Source organism: Poecilia reticulata, chromosome 11 (assembly GCF_904066995.2).
Source record: "Poecilia reticulata chromosome 11, P_reticulata-male-v2, whole genome shotgun sequence".
NCBI lineage: Eukaryota > Metazoa > Chordata > Actinopteri > Cyprinodontiformes > Poeciliidae > Poecilia > Poecilia reticulata.
Window position 1 is genome coordinate 25,282,973 of NC_088840.1, and position 27,440 is coordinate 25,310,412.

At 38.0% G+C, this 27,440-nt stretch overlaps 1 protein-coding gene across 2 annotated transcripts; it reads right to left on the reverse strand.

The window, feature by feature from the left end:
* LOC103472874 (voltage-dependent calcium channel gamma-7 subunit-like) lies at positions 1–27,440 on the reverse strand. Of its 2 annotated transcripts, XM_081612129.1 has the most exons (6): positions 27,112–27,440; positions 15,637–15,832; positions 13,168–13,254; positions 11,079–11,219; positions 5,932–6,077; positions 1–3,089 (listed from the first exon to the last, which is right to left on the reverse strand). In XM_081612129.1, exons 2-6 carry the CDS (start codon positions 15,830–15,832, stop codon positions 2,568–2,570), a joined length of 1,092 nt encoding a protein of 363 aa, XP_081468255.1. In that variant the 5' UTR covers positions 27,112–27,440; the 3' UTR covers positions 1–2,567. The 2 variants fall into 2 exon arrangements, with proteins under 2 accessions (XP_081468255.1, XP_081468256.1); XM_081612130.1 differs by lacking the exons at positions 15,637–15,832; positions 27,112–27,440 and adding an exon at positions 13,779–15,626.

A 27,440-nucleotide genomic window follows, 5' to 3' on the forward strand; every position in this document is an offset into this window, starting at 1 on the left:
TCTAGAGCAAGGCAAAAGTTTATTGAGTTCAAAGTTAACAAAACACTGCAAATGGTACACTTTCAGGCATGACAAAAAATAAAGTTATGCAACAAAGCAGCTCATTTAAATAAAAAATTGTTTTCAATAGGTATCAATTGAGTCTAATATAACTGACTCAAGATGTCCACCAACTCTTACATAATTCAGCCTGGGTTGATTGCAGAGTGAACCTTTACACCAAATCACAGCCTCATAAAAAATAAAAAATAAAGCTTTTAACAAAAGAAGTTAAAATAAAAATAAATATCTTTTAAAGCTTCCTTTCTCTGCTGCAGTGTTTTCAAAATAAACACTTTGTTTGGATTTTTGCAGAGATCTCTATGGTCAGCTTTTGTGTACTATGATTGCATGTGAGTATTCATAAGCATGGATGCTCAACTCTTAGCAGTTCAAAATAAAAAATACATCTGCAAAATATATTCAAAATTTCTCATCATCAGCTAAATCATTTCTTATCTAATAGCTACATAACAAAGAATCATAAAATATTCTTAACACTGCATCGGCTAAATGTTTCTTTTTTTTATCATAGTATCACAGCTTGTAAGCATATAGTTTTTCCCCATAAATCTAAAAATGCTAAAAACAATGGCTTATTTTAAGCATGATTGCTACTCGGCTACAAAAACAAGCAATCACTGCAGTTACTGTGAAACAAGATCAATTCAGATCGGAGACAAATTAAAATGTGGGATTTGAATTGTAAAGTAGCACATATTTGCACTTCTTTAACCAGCAAAACTTTGTTTTCACTGGTTTTGAATCACTTTTCAGCATTGAACTTATGACTATAGTAGTTGTCACATTAGTAAAACACCACAAGAAATAAACACAAGTTTCCAGTTTGCTCCCCAACAAGTTTGAGTTACTCAAAGTGCACTTCCAGTAATTCTGTTCATTTCTTCTATAAACTTTCTGCTTCTTATCAAACTTCGTTGAAATCTACCAATCTGAGAAGTACAATGTCACTCAAATGGATTCAAATGCAATTAATCATAATATGTCCTTAAAACAGTTAGCTTAACTGATTGTTAAATATCCTTTATCTCGATTTTACCATTAGTGATTTCCACATTTCATGCAAATCACTGAAGCCTTCGATTCTACGGAGGCTCCCCAGCTATCCAGATCCACAGAAAGTCTCTGAGTTACATATTTAGTTTCATTCCAGAAATTGCAGCACATTCATTCCCAAAGTTTTTATTTTTTTCTTTAAGTACAAAAACTATCCATTAATGCTACCACCCAACAAGTTTTGATTGGGTTTAGATTTTCTTGTTTTGGCAAAAATTTAGAAGAAGAATCTATACAAGAAGCTATCAGGCGTAAAACTCTCTATGCATGTACAGTTAACCCCTCATAATGAGCTGTATTGGTAGGTCATGATACAAAGGCAAAAGGTGAAAGCAACGCGGATCATGTTTACTTTCTTCTTTTATGTTATCAAGATGCTGGGAAAGCAGTCTTGTCAACATTTAGCAAAACAGAAATAAATAAAAAAAACTCTTCTCATATTTTCAAATGACAGTTTTATTGTTGATAGGTAAATATATTTTTCACCACAAACATTTTTAATAAAAAAGTTAGGGAAATATTGATCAGATAATCATGTCTCTGATCAAAGGTGTCTAAATTAACCAAGAAGAAACTCATATTAAAGTAGACTTTGTAGGTCTAATGTCTGTGTCTTTATGTCGGCTACATTTCTTACAAAAACGTAGTTAGGCCATTGATATTGTTCTGAGTTATTACAGAGTCTATACTGAAAAATAAATGTTGATAAAATGGGTTATTTATTTAAAACTAATGAGTTTTGAATATGAAAGACTGTTCAAATGTTCAGGGCTGATGAATGACTGGGTCCCAAATAACTGAGATCACTATCAGGGATGAAAAATATTCACCAGCATTTATTATGAAATGTACAAGTCAGAAAACTATCCCACCATGCTATATATCAAATCTTATCTGGTTACTCAAATAATAAAATGCTTAAATTATACATTTTATGTTGATCAATTGTTGTTTCCACAGTACTCAGCGTTGTCAGTGTTTTTCTTCCCTAAGTTGTTTGCTGCTTCACGCTGTTGCCTTTGTATCAAGTTCATGATGATGAATGTATTCATCAGAAAACCCCATGAGTGTCTTGTTGCTACTAATCATCATATTCCTCTCTCCTCCCATCGCGTGTTCCCCTCCCAGCATGTTAAAGTTTTGTTAAGCGTCTGTCTTCATCTCAGGCTCAGCATTACAGTGACTCATCCTTTCGCCCACCTGCTTTTCTTCCACCCTTCCCTCCTTTTTTTTTCCTCCTCTCCCCTTTTTCTTTTCTGCTCCTTGAACCTCCTTCGTTCAGTTGCTCTGCTGTATCCTTCCTCCCACACACTTTAAGGGAGCAGGATTAGCGTTTGTGTGCATCTGGTGAGTGCCTTAGGAGCTATAACACAGGCAAGCCCCCCAACCCCCACCTGGTGTATCAACCCCAGCTGTATCCCACCCCCCACCCCACTCCATGCTCACCCAGCCTAGCATGGTGAGGCACTCATTCGTGTGTGTGTGTGGTAGTGAGGAGGAGGCACGGCAGAGGGAGGTGCTACCATCGGCAGGGACTGAGGTGGGGGCCCGCTCGAATGGGGATGTGATTGCGAGTGGGCGAGAGCATGTGGCACCCTAGTCAGGGTAGAGGTGGCACCTGGGTGAAGGGGGTGAGGATATGAGGAGGATGTGGAGGAGGAAGACGCAGGATGGAGCTGGTAGCTGGCAGCTGATGAAGGTCCGGAAGAAGAAGGCGTTGCCTGGGAGCTACTGCCGCCCTTTAGGGTTTGCTGAGGCGGCGGGGTCTGGTTGAGCTGGATGGAGATGTCAGAGGAGACGTCAGAGGGACTTCGGCCCCGCTGTGGTGGAGCCCAGGAGTCTGGATGAAGGAACTGGCCACTGTAGTCGCTGCAGTCAGACATACGGGGGCGGTAGAGTGCTGGATGGGGGCGGTAGAGCTCCTCCTCTGCATAACGCTTCATAAAGAGGTAGACAGACATCACTCCTGCACCCTGAGAAGGAGACGGAGTTACATAAAAAGGTTTATTTTATCTTCTGTGGATGTAGACGAAGATGGGCAAGTAGTCATTTTCTTTTAAATTAACTATAAATGCTGCCTATTTCCCCACCCCCGAAATTGACATTCCAGACAGACATATCACAGGTAACTGCAGAGTTTCATGTAAAACTGGTTTGGTCATTTAAATCTAAACAGTCGTTTGCTATTTGAACATAGAGAAACCTAAATGGAGAAGCATAGTTCAAAACCCCAGATATTTTTAGAATATATTAATCTTCAAATTTAAATAGGCCAATCGGGGTATTTCAGTTTGCACAAGAAAGATTAAGGCTCCAGTTAAGGAAAATATATAAATCCAACATTTAGGTCCTTTTTATTTGTGTTCCCGCTGGATTTCAACTCGTGATTCAGTTGTATCAACAACCTCTGGCCCAAGAGAGGAAGAGCAGTCAGCTGGCAACTAGAAAGTTAGATTCAAGCTTTCCCCCACCACATGTTGACATTTAATTAGCCACAGAACATCAACTTGAGTAGCGATATTCTGGATTGAGAAGTGAATTTTATTAGTTTGAATAAGTGTTACACAAGTCTAAAATGAGTATGAGTGGTTCAAAGACTAGAAAGGTGCTGCATAAGTGCAGTTCATATACTACATAAATGGAGTACAAACAATAAAACAAATATGATCTAAAACCAGATGAATCCTTTCAAAACACCAACTGGAATGTAACTGTTTATAAAAGCTTTTAGTAACCAAACCGTATTGTTTAATGTTACACCTTCTACATCCATTCTGTTGGGACATAATGTGTCGTTTCCTGCATACCATTGTTTGATATTATTTTTTGCTTCTTTGCAACAAAAATAAACCAAATCTTAGCAGGAACTTATCTGACTACACTAAAAAGCATAAAGTATAAAATTCCGCTTTATGGTTTAGCTAAAATGTTCCGGCAAGATTATCTTTAGATTTGTAGCTGACTTCCATCGGTTATTAACAAAGTTATTGAAAGTTGAAGAAGATAATCAGGGAGGCAACAAAATGTTAGCCCAGAAACCAGAACATGTATTTATTACATCTGCAAATTGAGTCTTTCATATAAAATTGGCTTTCCGTTTAGCATTCTTCAGCAGGAGTCCAATCACAATCATGTATTAATGGTCTCAGTCCAATAACAGACAGCAATAGCAGGACTATCTTCGCTGAGTCCATAGGGATTTTAGGCTGTCAGGAAATTGTTTCGGAAAACCGAAATTGACAAAAGGAAAAAGCGGACTCTACCTTTTATTTCATAATAGCGTCTGTATTGCCACAGGTAGTAGAAAATGAGAAATAATACTCAGGTAATTTTTGAACTAACAGAACCTGCAGCATCCTTATTCGTAAATTGCAAGATTTCAAACAGCCATCAGGAGAGGAAAAGATGAATAAATCAGACATAATTTTGCAAAGAGTTGACAAAAAGGCCTCAGAGCTGCAGGGTGGAATGCGCAATTACCCCAAAATGTATTCATGTTTTCACTTGGGCTTTCACTGAGCTTCCTCAGCTCATTCACTATTCATCCACAACATCATGACTACAAAAACATGTACAAACTTGAATGCTGATTAAAGTTAGAGAGGATGTGTTGGAGATAAAGCTTGTGTGTGAAAAACTGCTTAGGAATTCAACAGAAATATGTACAAAAAAAGATCAAAAATAACAAAGATAAAGGAAATGTGGATGATTAAATGAGATGGGTAAAGAAAAGAAAAGAAATACAAAACATTAAATGACAACAGGGAATTATCAAAAGATTGAAAGCTTTAAAAAAATGTCACTTTTTCTTGAAACAAAATCAAAAAAAATTTGAAAATTTGCCTAAAGGGTAGAAATAAATAGAGAAAAGACTTAAGTTGGAAAATGGGAAGAAGTGCAAATGTAAAAACAATTACATTTGGTGGAAGAAAAGGACAAAAGGAACTAATGTGAAATGATAACAAATTTAAAAAAGATGTCAGAGTGACATAAAGGGGATGCAGCAAAAGCAGTGAAGGAAAGAGGACGAGGTGAGGAAAAGAGGAGGAAAGAGAAGAAAAACAGAACAGGGTTGAGACAAAAGAAGATTAAAACAATGAAGATTAAAGAAGACAGAAGAGACAAGATAAAAGTAAAGGACATCCAAAGACAAGACCAGACTGAAAAGAAAGGCCGACAGGCAAGATGAAAAAGAGATGATGGAGAAGGAGGAGGAGGAAAGATCTAAAAATGAGAAGATTGAAGGATGAAAGAGTGAGTGTAGCAGAGAACCCCCCGCCTCCGCCAGCGAGGAATTTTCTGATGCAAAGTGCTGCTGCAACAGAGCTGCTGGCCTCAAGTATTCCAGCTATTAACATTTATGAATATTGATGTGAGCGGAATGACGAGCTCCACTTTCAAACGTGTGTTTGGCTGAATACGTCTAGTGAGCGTGCGTGCATTTATGTGTGTGTGTCGTCTTAAATGAGTGTGTTAATCTGAACTGTGTTTGTTTAACAGCCAGATCCTATATAATCTATGTGTGTGTGTGTATGTGTGTGTCTGTAATATGCATACTGACTCTATAAATCCTAAGCATCAGCATATATTTGAGTAACTTAACTGGCTAAAAGGGTCTAATGTGTTCAGTTGAATTTTCCAGCCGTGTGTGTGTGCGTGTGTGCTGCAGCTGCAACGTTTGCAGACAAAATAGTAACACAGCTCCTAAATGCTTCTGCCATGTGTTTATCTAGATGGAGGATTAGCAACTAAGTAACTTTGCAACTGCATGCGATAGAAATATGTGTGTGCATACATGAGTGTTTCTTGAATTACCTCTTTGAGCAGGAAGGAGGAGGCAGCGAAGGCAAAGGACCAGCCGTAGTGGTAGTGAAAAAACTGCTCTGGCTCTCTGGGTCGATTCATCACTTCGTCATTAATACTGGAAATGTATAAAACCAAACCCACCACCAGACTGAGACCTGAGGAGACAAAAACCAACAGACACATGCAACTGAAACCACATATCATGGTATACTTTATAACAAGAATCATTTTATATTAACTTGACAAACACCGGAATAAAGACAGAGACAATGTCTTGAGAATATAGATCTTTTTTCTTTTCTTATCTCCAGGAGTTAAGGAAGAGAATTAGCGCCACTGATTCAATATCAGAATTCTGCTATTTTTTTTTCCTGTAAAATTCTGTGAAAAACAGTCAGAAATCTGAAATTAGTCAGTTTTTTTTTTTTTGTATGGAATCTTCTTCCGTATAATACTTTCTTTACGACTTCAGACCAACTGGAACAACAGTTCTTCTGACTAGCGGAACAAGTCAGCGTCGGGCCGGGGGGCGGGGCCAATTACCGAGCCCCTAACGAATCACCGGGCCCCTTACGTGCATCAGCTGCTGTAGGCTGTTGAGCGGGGGTGGGGGGAGGAGAAGCGAAACTGAAACTGTTGACTTTAACATTAAATACACCTTTCTTAACAGGTGAGGGCGCACGTTCCTCGTCTATAATCACACATTTAAGCGACTTGAAACCATTCCTCCCTCCCTGGCACCTCCAGACCCGGGCCCCCATCCGGACCGGGCCAGGGGGCAGCCCCCCCCCCACCCCCAGTCCCCCCTATAGCTCCGCACCTGGTTCTTCTGTCATCCTTTAAAATAAGTTCTGTTTATTGTTCATAATATTTGAAAGATGAAAGTGCTTCCCAGTAACATACCCATTGTTGATGCATTCCATAACATAAACATTTTCTGTAATACTATTAAAGGAAGAGTTAAATTTTAATAGTACAAGTTGAACTTAAATGATTTGATCGTTTGAATGGTCAGTCTTTGAGATCAGGGATTTAAATCATCTCATAAAAACAAAGAAGAAAATGGTCAGACATTCTAGACATAACAATGTAGAAAATTACTGATTTAACCACGCATTTAGATCTCCTGTTTTTCTGCAATGCTGTTCTCATCTGAATAGGATTTTCTTTTTTACTTGTATTTGTTTGTGCTCTCTGGGGGAAAAAAGCCTGGAAAGCCTAATGATTATGTGTCCTGACGGTGCTGCAAATAGGCTGAGAAAACCTTAACAAGTGGCAGAGCTGTAGCAAAGAGATAAAAAGAGAACAGAGTCTCACACACACTGAGAGACCTGCGTGTCTGTTTGTGGTTTAAAGAAATGCCAATGCAAAAGGCACACATATACACAAATATGGACTCCCATTGCTTACACAAACACACATTAAAACAAAGACAATGAAGCCTCGTTAGGAGTGTGTCAGAACCTCTTCTGTCAACAGATTCACTGCAGCAGACCTGCCGCAGGAAAACCTGGCATAATACGCACAGGAAGGAAGAAATCACCAGAAAAGCCCCAACACCACGCTCTGTTAGAAAGACAACAGAACCCACAGCGCTTATAGAAAGTAGTAAAAAGAAAGAACAGCATTTAAGTAAATTTTGTTTTACTCAATTACTGATCCATACTGAGCATAGACCAAATCAAAGATATAAATACATTTTAATAAAGATTCAAATGTATAAAAAGAAGTCTCCAATTACCATATCACAATGAAATGTTTTTTAATGTACGTAATTGCTAATTTTATGTTATTCCTTTCCGTTGTGCTAAAGTTTAGGATTTAAATAATTTGATAGAAAAAAGTTGTAATGTCTCGTCTTGACCATTAGATGGCAGTGTTGTAGCCTAATGCGTTCAGTAGCTCTTGGTTGTTGTATCCCACAGAAAATTAGACCTGAGAAAATCATGTGCAAATTGAAAACATTGAAAAAGAAAACAAACAAAAAAACAACATGCTCGATCGCTTGGATAATCACCACACAGTCTGCAGCAAACCACCCAATTAATAAAGTTTTCTCTTTTTTTAACAGTTTTAAGGATTCATGAGACTATTTGTTTTTGGTTCTAGAATATATTACACTTGTTTTTAATTTCATAGCTTTACAAAAGTCTTTCATGGCTGCTCACTTGTAGATTAACAACATCACTGTTTTTAAAATGAAAAAAACATTTACATTTGATATTTACTGTTTATTTATTAGTCGTAAATACCCTACATTAGTCACTGCAGTCCAGTGGACGTAAAACCTGCTTATTTTCCTGCAACATTTTAAAAAATAGATTGTGTCTGCAGTATGGATTCCAGGGGCTAAAATGCATGACAAATTGGGCCGAACGGTTTGGTATGATAGCATGATCCTCTCCATGCTGGCTCTCCAACATTAGTATGACATCATGTGTCCAGTCAGCAGTCCACCATGCTAAGATAGCATCTGTTAGGTTAACATTCATGCACATAAAAGGTGCAACAATGAGGATTTTTGCCCACCAAGCATGAGAGCCAAAAAGTTGCAGTAATCTATTTATCAGATGAAAAAAAACGTTAGCGAGAGCTGTCCTGCAGTGATATACGGAGGTGATGTCATCCTGCTGGCTGCGGTGATTTCTGTCTCCAACAGGAGTCTGATCCAAATGACACACACCGCTCAAAGTCCAGTAATGAGACAAAAACTGTTAATATGTGCTTCTAGGGATTGATGTGCCTAGAGGCATTATTTTAGCTCAGAAATGTGTGTTTTATTTTACAAGTCATTCTTCGTCATCTGAATTCATAACATGAGTATTTTGCCAAAGAATACAACAAAGCAAGTACATTATTTAGTTGATTATCTTACTTTTAGCATACTAAAAAAATGCACCAATGACAGGCTGTTGCCATGTAGACAAGCTGAAAGTTTTGACACACATCCTATGTCTGTTTGTGATATCTTAGTGGTATCTAAAACTCCTCAAAATCTAAAAACATGTGATTGGACAATGAAGATTAAAATATTAGGATTGTATGCAGATGCTTGTCTGAAATCCATTTGGAATATATTCATACTAAATGCAGACAATCTACTGCAGCAAGGAAGCTTCAGCCATTTGGCTACAATCAGCAACAGACCTTCATATAGAAAAATGAAAATCAAAGTACTGACTTTCTGTTTTAAAAGGAAACAAAAGCATCCACTGAAACATAAAGACACTACTCCTGTATAGTTTCCTTGACAGGAAGCTATTATTTGGGATTAAATCACTTTGACGCTACTGCCTGCTGCAAGGATACGGTCCAGCTTGGCAGGATGTCAGCTAAGATGTATAAGAGAAGCAAAGGGACTTTTACGTCTGCAGAGTTGTCTTTTTTACCATTTGTCCCTACAAATGTTGTCAAGCACATCTCAGAGCTGCTCTGCTGCTCTTTAACATCTCATTTCATCCATCCATCCATTTTCTTGCACCCTTGTCCCTTAATGGGGTCGGGAGAGTTGCTGGTGCCTCTCCAGCTAACTTTCCGGGCGAGAGGCAGGTACACCCTGGACAGGTCGTCAGTCTGTCGCAGGGCAACACAGAGACACACAGGACACACAACCATGCACACACACACATTCACACCTAGGGAGACATGACTGTCAATTAACCTGACAGTCATGTTTTTGGACTGTGGGAGGAAACCGGAGTACCCGGAGAAAACCCATGCATGCGCAGGGAGAACATGCAAACTCCATGCAGAAAGACCCCAGGCCGGGAATCGAACCCAGAACCTTCTTGCTGCAAGACAACAGCTCTACCAACTGCGCCACTGTGCAGCCCAGTATCTCATTTCAGCCAACAGCGAAAAGGAGTTTGATACTTTCAATCTGGACTGCAAAAATTCTTACATTCTGGTTGAATCAACTAAAGAGCTTCAAGTCTTTCTGTTCAAATCTTACTTATGGTGAAAGTCTTTGCCCAGGTCTCCCATTCCTAAAGCTGTTGTAATAAACATCCATTTGAAATAACTCATCTTTCACAACATTAAATGATACGCCTTCTGTCTGCTGTTCCACTGATGTATACTCTACTCTCCTCAAGAGTTTGTTTGCTTCAAAGTGTTTATGCTGTAGCAGGAATAAAACAAGATTCCTTTGCAACAAAAGAGCTGTTAAAGTTGAGCACCGTAAAGTGACTATGCCTCTATATAAAGACTGACTTCAACCTCTGCACCCCTTTAATCACAAGGCTTTTTATCTTTAATGCAAAGATAAGCTTTAAATCCTCAGTAGCGTGGCTTTTGAAGACCTTTATTGCGAGTTTGGCGAGACGAGAATAACCGAAAAGCAGCAGGAGGGATTTAAAATATTTCTTATAAAACCTTTAAAAAAAAGTGTCAGAAAATGTCCCACAGATAATTTAAAGTTCACTTTAAGTTTTAGCATAAAAACAATAAGTAAAACATATTCAGATAAAGAATAGTTTTAACATCACACAGACCCTTTATTAAGGCATGGAATGTGGTAACTTGATTTCCTATAATTCCAGTAAAAAGTAATTGCAAAATCGAGGAGAAGACTGAAAGAAATCTTGGATTTATTCCTGAAAATTACAAGCTGCTTGATAATCGTCCAGGAAGCTGAAATGACATCTAATGGAATAAAGTCACATTCCAGTTCATTCTGTTCCACTTGCAATAGAAATATGATTTTGTAGCATTTTGCAACAGGGCCAACTTAACAAAGACAACAGTGTTTTTTCTCCACATTCTTTAAATCACAGATAAAATGCATTAACATAATAGAAATGGTAAAAGTCTGTTTATGGACTCAAAATCACAAAAGAACAAATTTAGTGACATTTATTATCTTGTTTCATGAATGAGTCAGCCATATTGGATTCTGAAGTTGGAGTCAATAAGGGACATAAAACCTTTTAAGCTAAAAATGAATTTTATTTAGAAGATTAAGGGAAATTTCAATGCGTACTTATTATGGCTCAAAATGATGATAATAATAAGCAACACCATTCCTAAATCACTGTTCTGGGAGGTTTAGATCTCTAAAGCCGTATTTGTTTTCCCCACAAGTTCACAAAATATCTGCCACCAATGTTTGGACTGCGAGGTGCTTCCTCTGTCTGCCCTTCTCGTGTAAACATTACCTGATAGTATAAAGAATATCCCAGAAACGAAGGCCAGAATGGTGCGCTGTGGTCGGATGTGACCAATATTGCTGATGACAAAGGCGGTGAAGACGAAGAGCAGGGAGACCATGGGAAACGGTGTGGCTGTCCGCACCATTTCTGAAAAACAGCCAAAGAAGACAAAAGAAGAAATTAATGAAACGAACATGAATGATTAAAAAAGACAGCCTTTCTTTTTCTCACTGTTGGACTTTAAATTATACTCAAATGTTCTTGTTTTAGGTTGGTAAGGATTACCATAATAATGTCTACAGGCTTTGTGAAGTTCCATCACCATGACAGCTCATGTTTTGTCTTTCATGACTTGTTTTATAGTTAATACTGATTTTAAATTAGCAGCTAAAAAGATGACATTATCATCTGGCTTTTCTCAAATTGTTAAAGGTTTAAAACAAGAAAGTTTTAGTTCTGTTCATGTCTGCTTGTCCAATATATCACAACATTTGATTTTAACCTAATATTTTCTTCAGATAACCTAAGCCTCTGTTACGATGCTTATTTTTCAAAATATATTCACATCACACTTATTTTTGAGTGGCTTGTGTGAATCTGAGGCTTTCATTTCCAAAGCATACACTGAAAGTGAATACACACATTGGCTGAAACTAACACATTTTTATTAGATCTTATTCATTCTGCAATGTCAAGAAATGTTTATAATGCTTTGAACAAGAACAACTACACAGAAAATTAAAATACTGTGCAGAATAATAAAGAATGAGCAGAATGTGTTTTATTTAAATGACTGTTTATTTCCTGTAAAGGCTGATCCGCCACAGCTCATTCAGGGCTAAGCTGAGTAAGGTTATGATTTATTCAGTTTCATCCACAGACGTGATGTGGTGTTATGACTTGTGCATCTACCTAAGAATATTTATCCACCATTTACCAGACCACAGATTTTCCCTAAGGTTCCTCCAACAAGGTGTGATTTACATCTCAGTGGAAGAATAAACTGCAGAGAGTAAAACACGTTTCAGGCTGGTTTTTTGTGTCAATATTTTAAATTATTGAAGTAGCTTAGGGATAGAGAAAGTCCACTGGGGGCGCTGTGAAGCTCTCAGAATCCACTTATCTCTCTTTCGTAATGTTTTAGGATACACATATTTTGATAACAATAGATCAAGTTCTCTGCAGGCTTTTTATTTGCAGCAGTAGAAACCCTGTCTTTTAAAATATTTGATAATATTTAATTTATTCTTGAGAATTGCCCTGAATTTTTACGTGCTAAATAACTTGCAAGTTGCATGTACCGCTATGTAACTGAGCTTTCTCAGAAAATACAATGGAGTAATACCAGAATTTGATTTGTTTTGTTCAAGAGTTCATTCATTATCTAGATTGCTACTCAAATATCAGTAGCTTTGCAAAACAACTTCATTAAAAGTTTAAACTAAACAAGTAAAAAAAAAAAAGAAAAACGTGTGATTTTCTTTTGTTTTTCGTAAATACAGATAGTACAATCAATTGTGTGGGGAAATATTGGTGTACCAGAAACAAGTTCAAGGTGAACTGAAGCAGAAAGGTAAGAATAGAAATAGAAATAAAATTTATAATAAGAAACTGTACTGTGAGGACACACTAACAACATATTAAAAGTTATTCCATGCCAATGCAAGATACTTCATTATTAACATTAAAAGCAGGAAAAAATTCTGCGCTTGAGGGTTTAATTAAAAGCAGCATGAAAAAAAACCTTCCTACTGTGAGCAATTGTTCATTATTTGCTTCTGGAGCATGTTCCCCCCAAGATATCAGTCTTAGTAAAACAGAGGCTGACTATTAGTTTAATAACTTCCACATCAAAGAGTGGAAGGTACGGTGCATTCACTGCTCATACATTTTGATTGGGATTTTAAATTGATCAGAAAATGAACAAACAGCCCTGCTTTTCTAGTATATCCCCTCCTAAACAACACATACCCATACATAAAAATAAAAATAATAAGCAAACATTTTAATGAGTGTTAGATTGTTTTATTTAATCAAAGCATATACGGATTTTTGCACCACATAGAGCTGATCCAGTGTATAAATGTTTACTTACTTAGTATGTTGGCTGTGTTTTCTGTTGTGATCTCTATCTCTGGTTCAGTGAAATACTCCGATGCAACACATCTGCCCTTCTCAGGTCCTAAGAGAGGAAGAAATGAAGGGTGGGATAAAATATTTGCATATGGAAATGAAAAAAAAAAAAAAAACTAGTCCAAAACGAACAAAACAGGAACCACAGCTGAAAAACACAGTCAAAGGTCAGACAGGGAGGGCCAGACTGAGCAGCAGAGGAGCCAGACAACATAGTGATTTTGAAAACATACCATCGAACAGATGAATTTAAAAACAACGTAAATAAACCGACACAGAGCTGCAGAGAGTAGAATTACAGACACAGACAGATGGAGGTCAGAAGGTTTCTGAGAAAAACAAGACCTGAGCAGAGAGAGAGAGAGAGAGGAGAGCTGAACAACAATTAACCTCAAACTGTGGTCACACTGCGGGAAAAACACACACATACACAAAAACGTGTCTGTGCAAAAATATGCCAAATAAGTGATGCGTGCATGTTAAGACAAATGTGATACGGCTCCTCCCTCTCTCACCCACGCACCAACACACGACTGGCCCTTCAAAATGCCATCAGCATTTTCATCCTCTGACCTTTTGTACCAAGCATCAGAAACATGGCTTCCTCCCCAGAGCGACACCATCATGACCAAAACACAGCGACAGCTACTGCAGAAAAAGGACAGTCATTTGTGACCGCCTGGCTTTTGTGTGTGTGTCTCGATGAAAACACTTGTGTCTAGTGACAATACATCTAAAAAAAAAAAGAGTGAACTTTTCACTGACTCTTAGTTTCATACTGATCTAGTTACATGTTATCAAGTTATTAATGTACTTTTAGGTTAAATCTCAGGTTTGTAAATGCAGTCTAAATAATCTCTCTTTGCAGTGTGAGTTGTTAAAATTAGAAGATCCAAACATGACATCACCTTCAGACATCTTACCCACATCTAGGTGTCACTAATTAAAATAGTTTGCAGCATCCTCTGCATGCAGTCATAAAACAAAAACTTAGAAACGTGCTGATTTATAACCTTATAAAATACTTTAGTTCTACTCCGGAGTCTCACAACAAATTTTGAATTATGTTGTTTTCTAGTTCCAAACTTTGCAACTTGACAAAAAAGGATAAAACCAGCCACAATACTGGGCCCTAACTTCTCCGCTGTTCTGTTAAAACTACATTTACTGGTAATAAGGGGATTGACTACCATCTCATAATTTCTATCCATAGAGTTTGACCCAGTTTTGTTCTGGAATGTGGACCAGATTTTCCTTCATGAAGCGATGTAATTAGCTGCTCGCTGTTGCCATGTGCTTACTGGGCTTCCTTAGCCTCTGGTTCACATTGTGTAATTATTTTCTGTCTGGGCCAAAATCTTGTCGTGAAAGAACATTTCTGATGTGACAGATGCACAAACTGCTTCTTTAGTTCTCTATCAACCAAAAAACAAACAAACCCTGGGGCAAATTTTAAGCAGTGTCACATATTTTCTGGGAAAACCATGCAGTGTGACTACAGCAGAGGCCAATATCTGATTATTTTTTCCCTATTTTGCCCTAATATAAGTGTTTCAGCCACTGTCTCCCTTTGCTTTTCAGTCCAACACTAAATCGATGCACGTAAACCCATTTTGCTTGGTGTCCGTTCATTGTTGGACCAATGTCTGCCGGATCTGTCTGGCATTATTCTCCTGCAGCAAGTCATTCTGTCTGGAATCTTCAATCGTGCAGCATGATGGAAATTACTCAAATAGATCCTGATAAATCCTTGGATAATTCTTAAAAATAGCTAAAGTTGGACTGATTTGGATTTTTTTATGCAGTGGTTTTGGATCAAACTTGTTTGTTCAGTAAAGTGCTTTAAGACGACAGTGGTTGTAATTTGCAGTCACGCAGACGACCCCATGCGTTTGCCACTCCTCAGAAAAAGCTGTAAAGTCCTTGAACCAGTTCCTCCTAATCATGATCCTCATAGCACGCAGCTCTGCGTGTTTCAAATCAAACTTGATTTAAAATGATGGCTCATTAACAGGGTTGAGGAGAATTTAATGACCTGCTGTGAAGGTAATTAATGCACTTAAATTAGAGGCATTGGTGCAAATACACCTCAAAAACATACAGGACAGCATGCTGCAACCGCTACTTTTAAACGAGTCATTTTCTCTGCAGTGAACCATTTAAAGCAAGCTAATAAAAACATAATAGTAATCTCAGAAAAATTATGAAGAAACTCTAATTAAAATGTTTAAAAAATTAAAAAAGAACTCACTGATCTTTTCTCCTTCCCGCAAAAAAAAGGATTGTAGTTTTGGGTAAAATTGGACTAAATATTTCATACGTTTCTTTGTCTCTGCTTTTGAGAAGAAAACATTTTTCTTCTAAGAATACAAATCCCATCCAGTCTTTAGACCACATATTCATCTAACGTTTACTGATTCTGGCTGCAGACCTGCAACAAAACAGACTCTCCAGAGCCCGGAGTGGAGCGCCATCTTGACCTCCATGGTTTGGTTCTGCTGCAGAACGATTCCCTCCTCCATCAGCAGCCAGTAGTCCGTTGATACAGCAACGCCCACCAGCAGCAACCCACAAGCTCCGAACACCGACGAGAGCAGAGTGAGCGCTCTGGTGCTGAACGAACTCATCTGAGGAGCAAAGAGGACAGAGTTGGTGATAGTTAGTGGGGATTCTTGGTTATCGTTGGAGGTGTAACAGAACAAAAATATTAAATTTGAATAGTGAGAAGATGTGTGTTTTTTGTGGCAGCTTGAATAATTCATAGATTTCTGCAAGGTGACTTGAATCGTGTTATGAAGTTTAAACAATAGAAAGACTGAAACTTAATACTGCAACACATCCAACATTCTGCCTTCTTTAAAAGCAGACAATGCTTTTATGTTTTGGTGGATGTTCCGCTTGAAATGTTGTGAAAAATGAAAGTCTTCCTCTGCAGCACCAAATGAGGCCTGTTCATGAGGTTTCCAGGTAGCATGCAGTGTAGCCTGTCGCTCACTAGGTGGCAGAATAGTTTCCTCTGTCATGCTTCACCGTAGCTGTTGACACTGTGAGACATATCCTCTTCTCATACACACACAAACACTCATCCATCCAGTCAAAATGGAGGTCTCATTCATCATACAGTGAACTCTCCTGATGTAACAGATGTGATGCCTTCAATGATCCAAAAACAAAACACTGACCCAGAACACCCATCTACTCCGACGGAAGAAACTGTCCTCCCAAACCTTCGTTTTTAGAAATGATTGTTTTACATTTCTTCATGAAGCAGTATGTGAAAATAAAGCAGCCTTTAAGCTAGCAGGCAGCTTGTACTTATTCTTATTAAAACCACGTTAAATACTATGCCACCTGCAGCTCTCATCACCTGCAGGAGCATAAATTATTAAAAACTGGAAATTGAATTCCGCTGATATGGTTTAAAGGAACATGCTACAGGCTTAATGTGCACTTATAAAAATGCATGAGAGGCAGCCTTTAAATTAGATGTATTCATACTCATGGTCACTAAGCAATTAACCCTTTCCCTGTGGCTAAGAAAGAAGTGTGTGACGAATTCCTTTGCTGTTTCTTTGTCAGTCTCTGCCTTCAGTATTTCACATCATTTAAATGTTGAGTGTCTGGCATCAGGTTTAGAATATTCCCAACAGCCTCATCTTGTGATTTGAAGTTACTGCTGACAGTTTAGATGTTTAATTTCAAGATATTGTGCTTTAATTTGGGACTCATTGGGTCTACAGGGGAGGAATGAGAGCAGGTCCCAAGATCATGTTTCTAAAACACATGTACCAAATGTTCCTTTCACTACCATGCTTCATAATTTCATGCTGGTTTATGTTCTTGTTTTTCTCCAAACATGAATATATATATTATGGCCAAAAATCTCTACTTTGCTCTCATCAGCTTTTTAAGTTTTTAATGCTATCTACACCTTTTAAACTTAATTCGTGGCAGGATAATCTTGCATAATGTTGGTAATTATAGCTTAATTATAGTTTGATAAAATTTCAACAGTGCAGCCTAAAAGCACATTACCACCTATACTGCTATATTATGTTAAAGCAATATATAAAGACGTGCTTGTCTGCTTTATTTATTGTTTTCTGCTTTTTCTAGCTTGAAACATAAACATGTTTGCTTTAAAACTACTATTCAAAGCTGAAACAAGCGTTGAAGGATGCTCTTCAACCTTCAAAATATCAGCTTTCAGAGCTGAAAGCTGATAAGAGGGCAGTCTAGCAGAAAACGAGCTCAGCAGACAAGACAACAACGGGACAGATGAGATGCACAAAGGAGGCTCCTGTCAGGCAGAAGAAGAACGGAGTGTGGACTGTCACTCAGGTTTGACGCTACGTTTACATAACATTATGCTGACTAGCATGTTATCATGCTAAGTCATGCTTTTGTGCACATCAGGGGTATTCAACTTCAGTCTTGAGGGACAGTGTCATCCAGTTTCAACAAACCCAAGTCAAATAATCAGGTCGTTAGCAGGACCTTGAGGAACTTGACTAATTTGTCCATTTGATTCAAATCTGTAGGACCAGGAATCTAAAAACCGCAGGACTGGAGTTATTTACTGCTGCTGCACTACTACAGATTGGTACAGAAACTTTCTTACAAGTCTTAGGTGAATTGATTAAAATACTGTGACTCTCCAGGTATTCCAGGTAAACAACAGTTCTTCAATATATTCTCTTCAATCTAAATGAAAAATTAAATTCAGGGACCTTGTGTATTTCTGCTGCATGTACTTCAAAGAAGACATCACCGCCATTCAAAGTGACGTCGTCTGAGTAAAACAAAAGGTGACTTGTGCTTGGCTCTTGTACATAAGCATCAGTCTTAGTGTTGAAAAAGCCAAATCTCAATGCAAGCTGCAGCCGGCGCTCTACACTGCTGCGTCAACACATTCAGATCGGTCAGTCCTTTACAAGTAAAGAGACACAGCTGGCAGGTGTGTCAGGTAACCGTCTCACCTTCTGGATGTCATTTTCTCTTGTATTCCAATATACAGTAAACTAAAAGTTACAGCATATATTAATGAGGAGGATAATTTAAAAAAAACTATCTGTGACTCATCTGGCTCAAAGTTTTGCTGCTTAACACAAATGTTGTGTTTTTCTCATAAATAGTTCAACTATAACTCAATTTCCCTCCTAAATGTTGCATTATGAGGGATTTAGAATTTTTTATTGATTTTCCCACAGTAAATATAGCAGTGAATTTTCCATATTCACAGGAAAAATATATAATTTTTCTTCTATTAAATAAATGTTAATATTAAGAGATTTATCATTTACACAATTGGTTCTCAATAACATTCTTAATGAGTCATTATCAATTTTATCATGGTTTTCTAAAGCTAAACAACATTTAGTTGATTAAATAAAATATTTTTTTTGCTAAAGGTGTGGAACTACAGGTATGACATGAACATTTAATGTCTCGCTGCACTTTTTTTTTAGCTAATTTGAACAGACAAGTGTGTGGAGTCAGCACTGTGGAGCAGCTTTCAGCCCACTGCTGCAGTTAAGTGTAGCTCAAAATATCTCCTCTTTCTCTGTTTTGTATGCTTTATGGGTCATATGGTTGTTCTGTATTTAGGCACACAGTGATGAATATGTAAATCTGTGAGGGTGTTGGTTCCTCTGATCGGGTGGTAACTCGGTGAAAATTTACTTAAGTAATGAACAGAAGTGCTCTCCTGGACGTAAAAAGGTAAAGAGAGACAGAATCTTGATGGAAAGTGCCTTTACAGGCCTGTTGATTGGAGTTTTATTTAATTATCCACACACTCGCCACCAGGGTCCTGTCACTCCAAAGGACGCAATAATCTGATTTAAAGTCATTCCTGGGAGGCTCAACCTCCCCTGTCCTTTAGCATTACATACCTGATTTCAGCTTTTACACCCCATTATTACACACAAAGTTTTCCCATATTTTTAACTTTATGGGCTGATAATGCATGTTTCCCAAAGGGCAGTGAATCCAAACACTGTTGTGAAATTTCTGCCTTTCAAATGTGATTAACACAGGTTTCCACTCCAGCTACAGCCGGCCTGTTTGCTGAGACAACAGACAACATTTGGGTTGAATTGAGCTTATTTTTGAGGCATAAGCCTTGAGAATATGGCAACAATTCCCAAGATGTACCAGCTGCTTAATAACTCAGCGAATGGAGAGACAATTAGACATGACGTAATGATGGGAGATACTTTGGAAAAAGTGACGTGATGCTAGTGAGAAGGAAGGTTGGGATGAAATTAGAAACTGGAAGGAAGGACAAGGTTAAGATTTGTTTGTGGATAGCATAAATCACAATGAGATGAATGACATGGGGAGTAGGGATAACATTGTGCATAGTAAGAATATAGAAACAACAGAACAGGTTTGAGGAGGTTTCTGCCTTAAAGTAAATATATGCAGCTGCACAGTCTCACTTATTAAATCTAGTTCTGTCAGAAATTTAAAAAAAAGGTAACAATTTATTGCGACAGACTGGCGACCTGTTCAGGGTGTACCCCGCCTCTCGCCCGAAACGTTGGCTGGAGATGGGCACCAGCACCCCTCACGACCCCACTGAGGGAAAAAGGGTGCAAGAAAATGGATGGATGGATGGTAACAATTTATTTGAAGGGGGTGAATAAGGCTGACATGACATCGTCATAAACATGACATAACATGTCATGAACATTTGTTGTTATAAAGCGTCATTCGGTAAATTATGACACTTTTAATACAAAGTTGACATTATTCAAAATGTCTTTGTTATGACAACTTGACATTAACCAATAAATCATTACTGATATAAATTTGTTATAAAAGTATTACTGATTGCACTTTAAAAATTAGGTAACTTATATTAAAGGTAAAGTTTAAACAGTAATGATTTCTTGGTTAATGTCAAGTTGTCATAACAAAGACATTTTGAATAATGTCAACTTTGTATTAAAAGTGTCATAATTTACGGAATGACACTTTATTACAACAGTCATAAATATTCATGAAAGCTTATTCATGTTTATGACAGGTGATATGTCATGTTTATGACGATGTCATGTCAGCCTTATTCACCCCCTTCAAATAAAGTGTTACCAAAAAAAAACTCATTAGCCCTGATGTGACTGCTTTTATTTTATACATGTATTCTTAAGAATTACCATGAATAAAAATGCACTTTGTCTGACTGTTTCATTAGCATTCAGTTAGCTGCAATAAGCTCTTGACTTTCCTAAAATCACTGTGAAGTAGGTCATGCAGCTGATTTCAGATATTTTGCAAAGCATTTCCTTAAAGCCTTTTCAAATGACACAATTATGTGTGAGAATTTGTCCTTTAAGCTGTACATCACACACCAACTTGTGTTATTCTTTGTAAAGTAAATATGTTAAAAGAAACTAAAGTATTAAAAGTCAGATGGAAAACAAAGAAAAGTGGGGAACATAAACAACGTTTGACTGAAACTTGTTCCCTAAATCTAATGATCACTAGGATTGTTTCTCATATTTTTATCTCTCTAAATAAATTAACTAAATATTTTACATCCTTTATGATGTAAAATCCCCAGGTATAGCTTTGTATATATCTTTTCATTATTAGATATAAATGACAGCTTGAAAATGTAAGTGGTCAATAACCATATCGGGAATTCAAATTTATGAAGAAAGATGCATTAAATTAATTTGATATTATGGACTTGATTTATGCAGCATTTCATCAGTATGTACAGTCCTTTGCGAAAAATTCATCTTCATTGATTTACAAAGAATAAAACACGTTGATTTATGCACAGATCAAAGAACAAATTCTGAAACATAAACGTATTATTTGAAAAGGCTTTTAAAAAATGCCTTCACAACCACAAACGTTTGTTAGGATTTTTTTGATATACAAACACAAAATAGTGTAGCTGTAAAGTTAAAGTTATATGATTTTAAAAACTATTTACAGATAAAAATGTGAAATGTGTGAAAAGCATAAATTCAGTCCCCATACTATAGAAAAAATTCTGCTACAACCGGCTGTATTCAGAAACTCCCTAATGAGATTCCACCATTTTGTACTTTAATCTCAGTACAAAAATTATGTTCTGTAAGCCTTCAAGGTGGCCTGGTTCTCCCTCTGGGGAGTCGCCCCAGGCTCCTTGAGAGAGCTGTGGGGGGTCCTTAGCCACGGCTGACGTTGTGCAGGCAGGGCATGCAGAACCCCATTAGGCCTACAGGGGGAGCCACCTCCTTTGGTGTAGCATGGGGTGTGTCAGACATGCTGTGGGCTGCAGGAGCTAAGCTGGGTTGTGGTGGGCATCTCTTCTTCTAACTCACCTGGCAGGTTGGTAAAGTCCCCTTCCTCTCTTCATTCTTCTGAGTAGAAGCATGTTGGGGGCTCTCACCTGCTTAATACTGGGCTGTCTTGCTGATGGGGATTTGTGCAGGAGCTGGGACTGGGGTTGGCCTGAGAGATGGGTCAGGGGAGCTGAGCTTCAATGACCACCTATCCCTATGTGGAACATATAGCTGCTCTGTGGCTGTCACTTTCCAAAGTCATGTCCACTTCTTTGCTGCTCCTTGGCGCTATGAGTTGCATGCTTTATGCTGTTCTCACTGGTTTACCACTTGTGTACCTCAAAACAAACTCAGCACAAGCACACATGATTCCCCCACACACGAATGCACACGCAACCGTTTTATGTTGAATCCAGTCTTGACTTAATTAAGTCCGTCAGACAATCAATATCCCGCTGTGACACATGTAGGCAACCTGCCAAATAGTAAGCCTGAAATGCCAATATAGGACACAAGAAAAAACCAAGAAGGACAGACGGAGAGATAGCAACAAAATAAATAAATAAAAAATAGCTACATGTGGTAGCAACAACCCCTTGGTCATACAGTACCATACACATATAAAAAGATGGTGGTGATGGCATCATGCTATAGACAAGCATTTATTTGGAAAGGTTGATTGGAAAATGTGTGGACCTAAAAACAGGTCAGTACTGACAACACTGAAAAAGAAATAAAAACTGTTACAGGTGACTAAAGTATGAAGGGGTGGGATTTTACCTTCCAGTAGAACATGGAGCCGTAGCTACAACATAATGTTTCTTTGTTGGGTTGGAATTTAACATGATGAATGTGAAGCTTTTTTACCATCGCTTCTCCAAAACAAAGTTTGCAAGAAAAGGATATTCATATGCTAAAGGGAAATCCTTTCTAAAAGAAAAACCCTGTCACAACATAAAGTTGTCAGAAACCCAGAGAGACTCCCATTTTGGCATCTATAACAAAAAAATAAAAATAAAAACAAAGCAAAAAAAAGACAGAGATAAAAGACTTGGCATCAACTTTGGGTCAACGATGCACAGGGTAAAGCAACTGCTGAGCACTACACAACTACACGTCCCATGGTTCCAGGCGGGGATCCACAGATGGCGTTCCTGGGTTTGTTTAGCTAGCATTTGGGGTGAGGTGGGCGGGGGTGTTTTTCCGTGGAGGAGGCAATATGTCCCTCTATCAGCTCAGAGTAGCTTGTGCCAATTGGCAGGAGACGAGGTGATATTTAAAGATTAGAGAATGGGAAACAATATGAAGAGTCGCGGAGGACAGGAATGATGGCAAGAAAAGCAAATAAATTAATAGAGAAAAGGGGAATGGAATAGGGAAACTTTGAACTCAAAACTAACTGTGTAAAAATGAAGAAATAAAAAAAATAAAAGACCAGTCAGAGGAACAATGCAGGCCAATTAAGAAGAAGAAATTAAATGAACAAGTAAATTAAATTAGGAAGGAATTAAGAAAGAGATGATAAAAATATCAGTGAGCAGGGGAAATGTAAATATTTGCCGTCATGCTGCCAAAAAGAACATATCTCTCCAAATTAGCTGAAATTTGCTCCAAGACATTTCTGCAATATTTTGCTTCTGCACTTTTAGAGACATAGAAGCTGCTTAGTTCTCACAGCAGAACTTAAGACAAGGAAAGCTTTGAGAAACAAACACTCATCCTATAGAACGACTGCCGGGCTGATAACGATAATGAGCTTATGTTGCTAAATAAAGGACATGCACACACAAACACTGAGGAGGTTGGGCCTGTGAAAGGCATGGAAATGTGCTGTGGAAAGGTGTCGGCACAGGAGGAAGAATGAAAAGACAGCCTGACCCAAAGACTGAGGACAGACCCTGTAACACACAGTGTGTGTGACACACATACATGACACAGGCTTCATCCATGCAACAAACATGTGAAGTACATAAAAAAGAATCTCTATAAATTGTTTTAAGAAATGAATTCAGCAATAATCTCCCCTTATTATCCTAATGTATAAAAATGCTGATTTCTACACAAATGTGAAAATATTTGCTTAAAATGTGACTGTTTCAGCTGCTTTTTCTCAAGATTTTCCAATCCTCTTTCATTTATTTGCACAATACTGATTAAACCTATAAAAATGTCTGCTTAGAAAACTAAAGGTGCTTTGCACAGCTTTTAATAGACAAACTATATTAGTAGATGATCTTACATTAAAAACAATCTTTAACTAATAAGTGTATTTTTCTTAAACATTTTTTCTGATATCATCAAATGGTCAAACATCCACATCATTGAATATGTAGTTATGCAGCATGTTGTATAGATAATATTACCTCCTTCTGAGTTTGATTAAGCATTTCTGAATTTGATGTTAGTATTTCATAATTATTAAGCACACTTAACCTAAAAAAAAGTAATGATCAGCAAGCTTATACAACTAATGGACCAACCCTCTATTTCATGCGTGAAATAAATACATTTAATCAGGATTAACAAACAAATGTTAGTATAATCCACTGAGCATTACATCACGTTGAATTGTGAATTGTATAGTCAGACAATGCAAATCAGCATCATGCAAAAGACTGTTTATGGTTTATTGGTCCTTTTGCTCTCATTTGTCCTCATCTTGTAAGAATTTTAGTCACATAACTATATTCCAACCAACATCTGTTATCCTCTCTTTTGTTAAAAATAAATCAATTTCATATGGAAAGATGTTGGAGCTCAAAGTCCCTGTAGTCCAAACATATATTCTATCAGTTATAGGTGCAAACAACCATATTTTAAAATGGCAGATATGTATGTTGTAATTTTCACTCTTGACTTATTTGTATCCAATGATACACATTGTTGCGTAACTTCATTTTATAATATACATATTTCCCCATCAGTTGATGTGATGCAAGAAGGAGGCAGATAAAACTCCAATTAAGAGCTTATGTTGAACAACAAAGACACATGGCAATCCTGACCCTGCAGCATATTTTCATAATTAGCAGAGGAAAACTGGCAGTGAATAATCAAGGCACCTAAATAATGGGGCTGGTGATTAGTGAGTGAGAACAGGTGAGCTGATTAGAAACATGGAGCAGGTGCCAAAATGTGGAGGCTAGAAAATAGACGAGCAGCGACATCTGGGAGCTGTCAAGAATGAAAGAATTTAAATTCTAAACTTACATAAAAAACAATACTAGAATACAAGCATGAAACCATTTGAAAGCCTCAGAGTCTGAAGGTGACTCCTTCAGTTATTTTGGACAAAAAATATTTAAATCATAACATGCATTTTCAGGTATTAAAATGAATCCAACTTAAAAGATTAAACGAGAGATGATGCTGTCCTTTCTGACCGTTTAAACATTTATTAGGACACCCTTGATGCTTAATTTTTCACCTTAGTAGCTTAGTATAGAGCTGCTTGTCATACAACAACAGAGGTGACGTGTTCTTGTCTCTGTTGGATCTGAAAAGCTTCGCAGCTCTTTGAGTTCCTGTAGTGAAACTGACCCTGCCAATGTGAATGACTCACATCATCAGTCAGCTGTTTAAACAACTCAAGTTAGTGACTGATTCATTCCCCCTCACCTCAGAGGGCAGCTGATAGTGATGTTACCTCTCGCCTCATACAAGCATTTAACAGACCAGAAAACATCTTTTTAATGAAACAGGCAGATGTTTATTAAATCTGCCCTTCGGTGTCCAGGGCATCTGGCAGCATCAAATCATTAAATTCATACTTAGGAGAAACACAATAACATGTCTTTGTGCATGTAGTTCATACATATGAGGAACTCATATTTGGCTTAGATGTTTTTAATATTTTGGCTGCAATGAAAACTGGATTGAAGAATCTCCTGCTCTTAATTCTTTTTTTTTTTTTTACAGCATAATCAAACCTCTGGCTTTGACCCCACTGGATGCTCCTCCTCTGCAGCCCATGTATGTTAGTGAGTTAGTTTTTTTTTTCTCTTGTGCATTAGTGTGATAAATATTGTGTGTCCAATCTCTGTATTCAACTGAAGAAAGAAACTTTTGTAAATTTAGAGAACAAAGAGGCAAAAGTTCTGAAGTACATATGATTTGATGACATCTAGTGGTGAAGCCAGCAATAAAATAGGATTTTGCACCAATCAAACAAGTTGTTAAATGAAGAATGCAAGGAGAATCACACGTTAATGGATGGTAAAAGGGTTGGACAGCTTGTGGATGATAATCTTAAATACATTCTCCTTTTCTTTAACAGCAGGTCAGTTCTGCCCGTTAGCAAACCTGTTATAAACTGAAAAGTAGCTGGTTGTTGGGAAAAGGAGGATCTCAGTAGGGAACGGTGATGTCGGCTATCAGGAGTTGTTTTGTGATATTATTCATAGTTATGATAAAACATGTTAAAAAAAACTATAAATATGCAGAATTTTTGAAAATAAATTGTCACTGCATAAAGTCATAATCTCACAAACATAAGAACTGCTTTAAAATCCAAACTCGTCTAATATCAAAAAAACAACTTAGACTGTGCTGCTCTTTCCATGACTCCCAGTGGAGTTTTGTGTCTCGCTTCCAGTTGGTAGTGATAGTTCCTTAATGGAAACAGTTTTCTATAAGAGATACCTGGACATTACTTCTAATCCAGCTGTCTGACCTGTGACTGAACTCCTGGACACACAAACAATGAAGCATCTTGCAATAGCCGTGAGTTATGAAACCCTGCTTGCAGCTCAAAACATTTGACTGCCAGACTGTATCCAAGGTAATTAAAAAAAATTTCCATGAGCACCGTATAATAACCTGACATGAAAACATTGAGACAGAAACCTTTATCAAATCTTGGAGGGGATTCCTCTGCTGTATTTACACATTTGTTTCAAATATCAGATCTAATTGTTGGTCCTCTTATTTGTGTAAATCTTAATCACTGCTTGGCCATTACAAAAAAAAAGTGAACATTTTCAACTCTCCAATTTCTCCAACATAAAACGAAGAAACCCAATTTGATTCAGCTGCAAACAGAAAAGATTCCCCAAGAAGAACCCAAGAGTTATTCCTCATGCTTACTGAGCTCGTGATTTCAGCTTTTCACCTCTCAGATGTGTGGCACCATCACATCATCCTCAAACACTTTACCTCATCCCTCCTCCTTCCCCTCAAATCCCTCTGTCTTCTCTCCTCAACGCACCACTGGGAGCGAAGCAGCTTCACTCTGCTGTTCTCCAGACTCTGTTGAGACTGTACAACATGACGCTAAGGCGAGTTGCTTCCAGATGCACTGCACTAATCTCAGCGCAGCACATTCTTCCACTAACGGGCGAGGGACCGCCGGTCGTCAGCAAGGCAGCGCACATCTGTCCTCAACCCAGAAACACTCTTCTCTCATGCAAACGCGCTGCATTATGAGAGGAAGGTTTTCTCAAGAAATGCATGCAGACACACAGCATCATTTCTCCCTGAAGGTGAAGAAGTCCTAACAAGCCAGAGCTGCCGATAGGGACAGCTTTGGAAACCAAAAAGTGTGTGTGTGATTTTAAAACAAACATATTTCTGCAATTAAGAGCTGAGCGGAAGTAGAGGGTAGTAAGAGAATGAATACTCACCCTGCAGAGCAAAGAACTGAACAGTGCAGCTGAGATGATGATGTGCGCTGAGAAGCCAAACACCAAATTTGCAGTTTCTTCCCCTCCTATCTCTCCCGTACCCTACAGTATCTGCTGCTCTCGCCACACACCCACTCTGACTCGTGTTTCCCCAAATCTCCCCTCTTTCTCCTCTCTTTTGCTCCTCCTCTCTCACTCCTCTTCCTTCTCCTTTACTTCGCTGCTCTTTCAGCACTGCGGAGAATCGCTTGGATTGGCTTCACTAGTTTGGTTACAGGGAGGTGGGACTGGTGTGTTTCTTTGTGTGTGTTCGCGTGTGTATGTGTGAA

Coding starts and splice junctions, on each gene's coding strand:
- LOC103472874 (XM_081612129.1), bottom strand. CDS start 15,832: ATGAGTTCGTTCAGCACCAGAGCGCTCACTCTGCTCTCGTCGGTGTTC. Junction 11,220..13,167: donor AAACACAGCCAACATACTAA/GTAAGTAAACAT, acceptor GCTGTTTTTCAG/AAATGGTGCGGACAGCCACA. Junction 3,090..5,931: donor CCTCCTTCCTGCTCAAAGAG/GTAATTCAAGAA, acceptor TCTCCTTCTCAG/GGTGCAGGAGTGATGTCTGT.